The sequence below is a fragment of the Drosophila sulfurigaster genome, chromosome 2R (genome assembly GCF_023558435.1).
Source record: "Drosophila sulfurigaster albostrigata strain 15112-1811.04 chromosome 2R, ASM2355843v2, whole genome shotgun sequence".
Taxonomy (NCBI): Eukaryota; Metazoa; Arthropoda; class Insecta; order Diptera; family Drosophilidae; genus Drosophila; species Drosophila sulfurigaster.
The window spans coordinates 25,403,249-25,413,848 of NC_084882.1; the positions used below are offsets into that span (position 1 = coordinate 25,403,249).

General features: G+C 41.4%; 2 protein-coding genes across 2 annotated transcripts; one reads left to right on the forward strand and one right to left on the reverse strand.

Moving 5' to 3' along the window:
* The first annotated feature begins 3,831 nt into the window (after positions 1-3,831).
* LOC133837143 (enhancer of split m3 protein) lies at positions 3,832-5,095 on the forward strand. Its single transcript, XM_062267814.1, has one exon. It carries the CDS (start codon positions 4,085-4,087, stop codon positions 4,781-4,783), a length of 699 nt encoding a protein of 232 aa, XP_062123798.1. The 5' UTR covers positions 3,832-4,084; the 3' UTR covers positions 4,784-5,095.
* Positions 5,096-6,357: 1,262 nt separating this feature from the next.
* On the reverse strand, positions 6,358-7,146 carry LOC133837378 (enhancer of split m4 protein). Its single transcript, XM_062268114.1, has one exon. It carries the CDS (start codon positions 7,057-7,059, stop codon positions 6,586-6,588), a length of 474 nt encoding a protein of 157 aa, XP_062124098.1. The 5' UTR covers positions 7,060-7,146; the 3' UTR covers positions 6,358-6,585.
* Between the last annotated feature and the right edge of the window lie 3,454 nt (positions 7,147-10,600).

Consider the following 10,600-nt stretch of genomic DNA (forward strand, 5'->3'; position numbering starts at 1 on the left):
TCCGCACAAAGGCAGATCTAATGAGGCCGTGACCTGATTCCGCACCAGTCCTTTTGCGCTCGTTCCCACACAACAACGGCTCACAGCACTAAAGCCGGGTCTAGTCTTCGAAACTAGTCAGCCCAGTCATCGGTCCATGGCCATGGACCGAACACAACGACTGCGTTCAAGCCTGAGACAAGAGACAAGAGATAGAGACAGAGTCACAGTCAGAGCCTGGTCGATTGTTGCCGGCTCGGGCCGGGGGCCAAATGCAACAAACTCGTGCCAATCGCGTGTACACCGCACGCCTGCAGCTTGTGAGCCACCGTCTCCATCGCTTTGGCCGCCATTAATCTTGAACTCTCCACTGCACGTCGTCGTCTACGTTGCTGCTGCTGTTGTTGTTGTTGTTATTGCTGCGCCGCACATTTGCCCCCAATCAGCGCCTAGCTTTGAACTGCACGTTTGCTAAATTGAAAGCGACTTTGACTCCATCTCTGTGACTATGACTGCAACTAAGACGCTCCGTTGCCAACTTCAAATTCAACTTCAACTCCAACTCCAACTTCGACTTCGACTCTTGAACGAGCTGAGCATGCGCCTGCCTTAACGCCTTATTGGTAGACAGCGGGACAGACTAACGTTCAGTTCGGTGTCTTTGCCATTTTATACACTATCTGTTTGTAGTATACGCAATATTAGATGCCACTGAATACAATAAGATTGGACAATTGTACAACAAATTATTGAAGCTTAATTTGTGGCTACAAAGTTTAAGATTGAAATGAAATGAGTTAAAATTATATATTATATATTATATGAAATTATAACTTTCTAATGTATTTAGAAAAATAGTCTTCTAATTTTTTCTAGCTTTTATACATCTATTAAAACTTACAGAACAATATATTTGAATAATAAACTGTAAATTCAGTTATTCAGATATCTAACAGTTTGGAAGATTCCTAACTCATATAGAGTATGCCTACCTAATATAGTTTTACTTCGTACACTTAAATAACTATTGAAGTCCAAATCCCCGTTGCAGAGTATTTGCATTTCGCGCTGCATCTTATGCATAATTTCTGCTTTTTTTAGCCACAAGCATCCAGTTGGCTTTTGGCTTTTGGTTCACACGGCAGGCGACCAAAGAGGCAACATGGCCACATGGCGTAGCGTCGCAACTGGACAGTCGGGGGCAGGCGAGGCGTGCAAGGCAACAAGTTTTGCGCAAAGTTAGCGCAAAGCTTAAAAATATATATGACAAGCAATTAGTGTGCATTGGGGTTACTGGAAAATGGTTGCGGTTAACTGTGAGTATGAGTGTATGTGTCTATTTTTGCATATACCATGCGATTTGATGCAACTGCGTTACTCATACGACACGTGTGACGACAAAGTTGAAAGTTATGGCAGCTTGAAAGCTGAATCACACCGTCTCAAATGTTGAAGTTCTTCGTGCTGTTCGTTGTTGTTGTCATCATGATGGTTGGACGCTGTTCGATGTCAGCAGAAAAAAAAGGCCAAGCCAGCAGCTAACCACAAACGACGGGCTAACGGAAGTCATGGGCAAAAGACAAACAAACAAACAAGAGATTCTGCAGCATCATGGGAACTGCTTGTGCCGGCAAAAAAACGTCGCGCCAAGCACAAGTGTCATATTGCTGGGATGGCAATAAATAAAAAAAAATGTTATAACGTATAAAAAAGAAACATTTTATGTACATAGTTGTGTGTGTGTGTTTGTCAGCTGTCCAGCTGCCCAGTAGCTGGAGCCGAGATCAGCGTAAAGCTGAAACTAAAAAACCAAAAAAAACCAAAACAAATCTCGAGAACGACAACCGGATGTTGAAGTTTATTACGATGGGGATAAAGACGACAAGTTTACTATGCAAAAGTTCTGTTTCATTATTTTGGAAATCCCCGATAAAAGCTCAAAAGCTAAGAAAGACTACTACGCTTTATCGATATGCTTCAACGAAATGGTGGCCACTTAATGTTGTTCTTGTTATTGTTGTTGTTGTCGTAGTTGTCGCAGTCATCATCATCAGCCAAGCATGCGACATAATTGCGCGAGTTAAAGCCCCCCAAACAAGCGGCAGCCACAGCCAGAGCAACAAAAACAAAAACACAACAACAACAACAAGAGCAACGGCAATCAACAGCAACAGCAGCAACAGCAACAACCAGCAGCAGCAACAATAACAACAAGCAGCAAAACATTTCAGCAATCCATCGGATCGCATCACAATCCAGCCATCCGTCCAACGTGTGGGAAACACACGACAAATCTGTTTCCCACGGTCTCGTAAAGTAGGCACAACACAACACAACACACACTCTCAATCGCAGTCGCAGTCACAGTAGGCTCCCATTTGTGCATAAGCATGTGTGTGTGTCTGAGAGCAGCGCACCAAAGAGCCGACGAATAGGAGCAGCCGTTGAAGCAGCAGCGCAACTGTCATCATTGACAATAAGTATGACATGGACGACGGCAACAGAGACGGCGGCGACGTTAGCAGCGAGGCACACTGAGAGCCACGCGCAGACTCGTTCTCATTCCGAATCCAAATCCAAAGCCTCGACTTCGGCTCCCTCTGCAATCAATTTTTGAAGACGAGCTCGCGCCAGAGCGCAGTCAAGGCACGCTCTCTCGCTCACGCTCAGCCAATGGTACGGGCAGCAGTGTTGTCGAGTTGCTCGACTACGTAAACTGGCGCAATAAGATAGCAAAGGGAGCACAGTGGGTCAATTGGAATAAAAATGAATATCAAATCCAATTAATATTTGAAGCTATTTCTTTCTGCACAATAAATATTATTTTAAACAATGCCATCTTTATGATTTATATAATCAGTCTTTAAGCCTAAGCAGCAAAACAAAAGTGTTCAGTTGATTAATTAAGTCTATTTTAAATATGTAAACTAGTCGTTTAATTATTATTGATTTCAATCGTTATTATGAGTTATTTTCATATTTTTATACAATAAATAACAAGAGAATAAAAAAAACTTTTTATCAAATGTTTTTTACAAAGATAGGATCTCTTGAGTATATTTTTGAAATGTCAATATTCTAACGAAAGGATATTCAAATGAAGCATTGCATACTTTTGGTCTTATTAGCATATTCGATTTACTTAAAAAAATTAAAGAACAATAGGAATGACGACAAGAAAATTATTGTAGAGAATAATGTTATTTTATACTTGTTCAATATAAATGAGATTATAGTCATTGGACTATCTTAACATTTAACTATTTTATCACATACTTTACATGCTAACACCCTCAGAAGTATGCAACAAAAAATCGCACAAAAAAGGATTCGAGAACATAACCAAACAAAATTTTGATAGCCCTGAAGATATTGTTAAGTATACGAACTGTACAATTAGCACGATTTAAAAAAAAAAACAGATATTTAAGCAAAAAAATATTTATTTACTTGGTTAACAATTTTAGCTCTGTACTTCGTGAAAACTAATCAAAGGAAAATAGAATTATTTAGGAAATACATTATCACTGATTATGTGTAGTTTAATTTGTTTATCAAATGGTCCCACTGTGCGCAGTGTTGCCTGGCAACTCGGCAACCCCAACCCCAAAACCTGTGCATGCAACGGACTTCACAGTAGCTCTCTTTGTGCGCTGCTGCCGAATGCCGCTACCGAGAGCCAAGAGCCGAGACCGAAGCCACGAATGCCACCACAACTCTCAGCGTCTGCGTCAATGAATGCATGAGTATGAGAGCTCTGTGCGCTTGCGTGTGTAAGTGTGTTGGTGAGCGATCATGCGGGAGCTCAGTGGCTCAGTCGGGCGTAGGGAGAGCGTCGTATAAAAGTAACGTTGGGAACTTGTTTGCCACTCATTTCACAAACGTGCCGCCTGTTGAACGCAACGCAAAGCGCGACGCACGCGCATTTGCCTCCCCAAAGAAATTTCAAAATAAAGCAAAACGCAATCATACAAAATCGACGTGATAATGTGCGCCTAAAAGAACTTGTAACACAATCGAGAGAAATCAACCAAAAAACATTGAACAAAAAATCGAATCAAAATCGTAATCGTAAAATTGTGAACGTGTTTGGCATCACAACAACATGGTAATGGAGATGTCCAAGACGTATCAGTACCGCAAGGTGATGAAACCGCTGCTCGAGCGCAAGCGGCGGGCACGCATCAACAAATGCCTGGACGATCTCAAGGATCTGATGGTCGAGTGTCTGCAGCAGGAGGGCGAGCATGTCACACGCCTGGAGAAAGCCGACATCCTCGAGCTAACCGTCGATCATATGCGAAAACTCAAGCAACGCGGCGGCCTCTCGTTGCAGGCCGTCGGCAACGTTGGCGGCGGTGGCAACGGCAATGGTCCCGCCTCCAACACCAGCGCCGCCCACGTCGAGTCCTTTCGCTCCGGCTATGTGCATGCAGCCGATCAGATTACACAAGTGCTGTTGCAGACGCAACAAACCGATGAGATAGGCCGCAAGATTATGAAGTTTCTATCGACGCGTCTAATTGAGCTACAAACTCAATTGCTGCAACAACAGCAACAACAACAGCAGCAGCATCAGCAACAACAACAATCCCTGCCTGCCGTCGGCTATGCATCAGGACGTTTGGCCTTTCCACTGCTGGGCAACTACGGCGCTGCGGCCGCAGCCAGTTACAGCGCCTTCCTGGCGGGCAAGGACGAACTAATCGATGTGACATCCGTGGATGGGACAGCGATATCCGAAACGGCGTCGGTCAGCTCGCAAGAGTCGGGCGCCTCGGAGCCCGTCTGGCGGCCTTGGTAATCAACTGTGGCTGCCCTGGCGACATCAACTAATTTCTAGATCTTATCTTTAGTATTCCAAATGGCTATTAACCGTTCGCTGCAGCAATAGCAATAGCAGCGAACAACAACAGCAAAATCCGTTGTCTTCCAAAGCAAATTGAAGCAACAAATCAAAAGGATCTGTTGATCCGATTTGTTTGCACTGTGCATTGTTTTTAAATACTTTTTAAGATTATTTTTGATAATTTTGTAAATTTTTGTATTTTAACTGTGATACTATAACTAAAGTACGTTGCGATTCAAATTATATTGAAATTCGCAAATTTCCTAATTAATTCGCTAAAGTTTCCTAGAGTTTAAAGAGAGCGCCCTAAGTAAATAAATTAAGCTTTAAATAATTTGTAATTGTTAATTTATGAATTAAAACCCAAATAAAACAACAATTCTCATATCATATATTATTTCTAGTCGTTATTACATCAAACACTTTTCAGGATTGAACACTAATTGGATAACTACAACTTAAATAAAGAATGCTACATTCTATACAATTCTGTAAAATCTTTGCATACATTAAAATTGATTCATCGAAAGGGAAACCTTATGAATATGCAATTTTATACGATCAATAGAATTGGATGAGGTCAGTTCTGGTTCTCAGCGAGATTATGGAGAATTTTGGCGACTAATGAGAAAACAGTAACCGGAACAAAGAATGATTAATAAAATGAGATTTTAGAAAAGATAATATTCGATTTTTAAAGTTTTAGCGACATATGACATTTCTAGATTAAACTGGAGAGTTCTATCTTCAGAAATAATCTTGATGCATTCTTCAAGCATCTCAGATTCAATCAGAGCTTGCTGAATCTTGAAGTTTGATGCTTATCTCTGTATATAAAATATGTGCTGAGTATGCATTCAATAGGTTTCAACTTCCACAGTGCTCTCATTTCGAAAGTGATCTATTGCCACACACATGGCAAAATCACACAGACCCACAAACAACAAACATAGAGAAGGCTCACATGTGCTGTTGACTTTTACTTTTATCATTACATGCAACAAGTACAACAACAACTACAACAACAGCAGCATATCAGAGTTTTGCCGTCAGACAAGCAATTAAGAACTTGTAGCTACTGTAAATACTCGTCGATGTAAATGTAGATGTGCCGTAGATACACACTATATAAATACATATGCAACAAGTCCGATGCCCGATTCGTTTATATAATCAATTCTGATTTCAACGCGATGCATCTACTCAGCCTAATTGGAGAAGCTCTGATTATGCGCTGATTGGACTCGAAACTGGTTGACTCGAAAATCAACCCCTAAAACGTGCAGTTGGAAGCTGTTTGTTTTCTCTGCGATCTCTACCTGTAAACAGGTAAACAATATTCAACAGTTTAAACAACAAAAAAGGTCTGTAGGATCCTCGCAGGTAGACCACAGACAAAAGATCGTTACAAAGTGATGGCCAGCGAATTAGGCTGTCACGGAGATTAACAAAAGATTGCAAGCATATTATTTTTGGGATAGCTGAAAATTGAATGTCATCGAATTGAATAATGAGAACAAAATTGTTGGTTTTTCTTTTAAATTGTATATATATTTTTTGTTGTAGTAGTATGAATAAAATTTATCACAATTTTCTTAAAGCTCAGTTGAGTGTTGGGACTTGCTGTTCATTTTGGTTTTTGGCTTGTATCAAAAACGAACAGAAGACGCCTTAAAGCAGGAAGCTGGAACCTGGAAGCTGGTTCCAATCATGGAAGACAATGTTGCGTTGTAGAGTGGAGTGTAGAGTGTGCTTTCTTAGGCTTGCACCCAACGATCCTGGAACTGAGCGACGGCAATTTCGTTGGCAGTGCTGCAGTACAGTGGCTCGATGAGATCGTTGTCGGCTGGCAGATCGGAGGCGGCGGTCCAGAAGAAGGTGCCATGAGCGGTGCGCACAAAGTGAACGGGAACTGTGGGCAATTGCTCGAGCTCGTAGTCCTCGATCTCGCAGGAGGCAGAGAGACGCTCGTTGGCTTCATTCTCATAGGATTCCAGAGAGTCGGCGCAAGATTTGTTGGCGATGGACTCAAGATCAGCGTTGCGGCTGTTCTCAATGGATTCGAGAGACTCCAATGAGTTGGCCTTGTGTGTGTTCTGCATGTTTTGCTGCTCCTCGACTTGTTGCTGCTTGAAGATCTTTTGCAGCAGCTTCTTCACGCTGTACGACTTCTTGTTGGATTTCATGTTCATGTTGTTGTTGTTGGCGATGATGTTCTTGTTCTGGCACATTTTGAGTTGTGTTGTGGAGTTTTGTGGTGTAGGTGTGATGCTGATGTTTACTGTACGAAGCGTAGTGCTCGAATGATGTCTGATCCTCTGGCTGGTCGCCCTTTTATACTCGCACAGGACCAAAAACGAAACCCAAGCCGACAGCAGGTCGGGACACAGAGCAGAGAGCGAGAAAGAGAGGGAAGAGAATGCCAGAGGCAGGCAGGCAGAACGAAACACCAGATACACTGTGAGCGAGTGTGGGAAAGTACAAGGATACGTGCAGTGAACAAAACAAGTAAACGAGAAAATCCTGCACACACACGCACGCACACAAACGAAAAAAACGGCAGGTGTGTTTTGAAAGCGGACAGCAGGGACGGACCTGCTTGCCATTAACCTGCATGCGTTGGAGTGTATCGGCATGTGGTGCTGCACTGCTCGCACCTGCAGTGTGTGCATAGCAATTTTATCCTGAGCCAGGATCGTGAGAAGCGAGACTTTCTACCAGTTCCCACAGTTTTTCGAAGGATCCTTTTTCGAGCCTATTGAAAAAAAAAGAATCTTTCTGCTGATCACTTTTGGTTTTTATATGCTCCTCAGTTGTTATCGTTGTTGTTGCTGCTGTTGTTGTTATCCTTCTTCGTTGTTGCTGTTGCTGGATGGCAGCTCTTTATGCACTTATCTCATTTGGCTTGGCCATAGAAATCCCTTTTTCGGGTCTTGAACACGTGTGCAGCGTTTGCCCCCGAAAAATCGTGGGAGAATATTTTCAATTTTCAACGCTTCAACGACCCAAACAATTAATGGTCTGACAGTAGAGTCCCAGATCAACTAGTTGAATAGGCAGAGAGGCATTGGGATCATTTAATGCGCTGTAATTTGAAATTTATAAAATCTTGTGTGTAGCTCTGTCTGTCCCAAGGCGTTGCCCGAGTGAGCGAGAAAATAAAAAGAAGGATCATAAAACGTACAAAAAAAAGGAAAGGAGAAAAAAATTACTAAAAACGTGTCAGGCATTTTGAAAGCCGAAGGAGTTGCTTTTAATTTTATTTCGATGGCACACAATTAGCAGGCGACTCGAAATGCTTGCCCCTGCCCCTGCCCCCAAGTGCTCTGCTGACGTCGCTCTGCCGACGTCTATCTGTGCCTTATTAAGGGGCACTTTGTATGCTTCCTGGAGGAGCAGAGATACACACACGCACAGTTGTGCGCCAGCGCTGTCCTTTTTTTTTGGGATCGGATCGGTCGCAAGCTGGACACGTGATGGCGCGTGAGGCAGTCGGATCCATGGGAACTGCATTTCGTGTACGAGATCCTTTACTTAATGGATTGCCATTGACTGAGCCATAAATAATTGTAGCGTATGTGCGTCCTTACATCAGTTGGTTTTTTTTTGTGGAGCTACAATTTCTATGCCTGGGAGACAAATTAAGATTCAAGAAGCGTCTATTCTGGTGAGAAGTTGTAGGCTGGCGTTAACAGTTCGTTTCGGAATTGTGTTGTGTCTGTGTAGCCAACAGATTGTGCAGTCTTATTGATGCATCCTCAGATTGTGTGCTTAGCATTGGACTTATTGTTGTTGCTGTTGTGGGTTAGTTAGAGCTGATTGTGTGTGTATGTTTTTCTCCCTTCTGAGCTCAGATCAGCTCGGCTATTGAGGTTTAATTAGAAGAGAAGGTAACAATCTAGCAATGTATGTTGGCACAACCAAACGATAAATAGTTCAATAGATAAGGTAGACGCTGACAGAATGGATCTGTGGAGTTCTATAGTAATTTTTCAATTGACGTAATAATAGGAAGTTGGACTTATTTTATTATATAGCGAAGGTCTTACAGATTGTATTCTTATAAAAATACATTTAAGTTTTGAACAAAGCTTAACAATTTTCGAAAAGGGAAAGTGCCAAAAACCCGATTTTCTTAGCATTTTATAATTGAGTGGATTTAATTCTAATGAAATAATTTAAAATATTTAAAAAAATATTTATAATTTAATAATTTATAAATATATGTACTTTAAAGCTAAAGCAGTTAAGACTTAAATATATAGTTTCAACAGTCAAGGTTGTTTCATAATTTATAATTGAATTTAATCAAATCTAATCAATATTTTAGAACCCAAAAACTAATTTAATTTAATTATATATTTAATTTACTTATTTATAAAAAATACTTCTATATCAAAGCTGTCAAGTTTAGGTACATAAAGTATTTACAATAAAGATTGCTCAATTCTTAGCACAATCTACAGATACTTCGTGATCTTTTAATTTTTGTAACACTACAATGTTTACTGAATAAATAAAGGATACATATGTGTATAAAAGAATCCTATATTCAATTCTAGGAACTGATTTTATAAAAAAAGACAACTTCATAGTTGTCCAATTCGGTCAATTTACACGATTTGTTGTGGAACTGTTTCATGGAATTGGGATTACGGCCTTGAATGTTTTGGTCGAGTCATGCTACCATCTCATTATTATGCACAATTGTGTGTTCTAATTGTGTTTCGTCCTTGGCTCTATTTTGGTTGACTCATTCCCCTGACTTTCATTTCATGGCCCACGTGCATGCCCATAGATCCAAAATAAAATAGCAACCAAAATTTCTATGGCAAACCAAAAATTCAAAAAAACCAAAAAAAAATGTTCGAAAAGCCCCGCTGGGGTCTATAGATTCAGGGACAGTCTCAAAGATAGTCAGCTAGCTGCTGTTGCCACTGTAGCGGTTTTTGGGCTACCGTCGTGCCTTTTAGCCCAAAAAAAAAAAGTAAAACAAAAATCGTTTCCAGTGAAATCTTTGACCTGCTCGTTCGATGAACACGTGCACTGATTTCTTATCGTTACCGATCATTTAAGGTTCAGAAAATTGTAGATTAGCTCGAAACAAAAACCTGGGACACAAAAAAAAAAAACATAACACAAAAGAAAAGAAAAGTAAAAATACGTAAAAATATATATCAACATTAACCTGACCCCTCACCGATTGCCATTGTTAGCAAGTGTTTAGGTTCCTAGCCCAAGTGTTCGTACACACACGCATTTGCTGGGCGGGGTGCGACGATTGGGATTGAGATCGGGAATGAGAACGTGAACGTGAACGTGAATCGTCTTGTTTGAACACGTGACGACCTCGTTTTCAATCGCTGCGGGGTGTTGGTTTTACGAGGCCGTTTCAAAATCGCATCGCTGCCAACTGACACGTCTGTGTTTTTTTTCGATGTATCTACTGTCCATACCATATTCAGCAAGTGCGAAGCCTGACCAAACCCATGGGACAAGCTCAATAGATCTACACTCGCTACGTGCGTAACATGCAAGCGGCGAATTTTCACACATGTGGCCCAGCACAGCCAGCCAGCACTGTGAGGTCGGGGAAATGCCCGCAATCATTAAGGTTCGCGGCAAATCAGGTCGAGTTACAGGACACGGACATTCCGCCAAATAAAACCTTGTCGGTGTTAACTGTCCCGATGTTACGGTATTTCCGTTCGGCGATTCACTGGTCAGCGTGAACATCAAACAAGGCGTGCGAAAAATTCTAACGAATGTAAC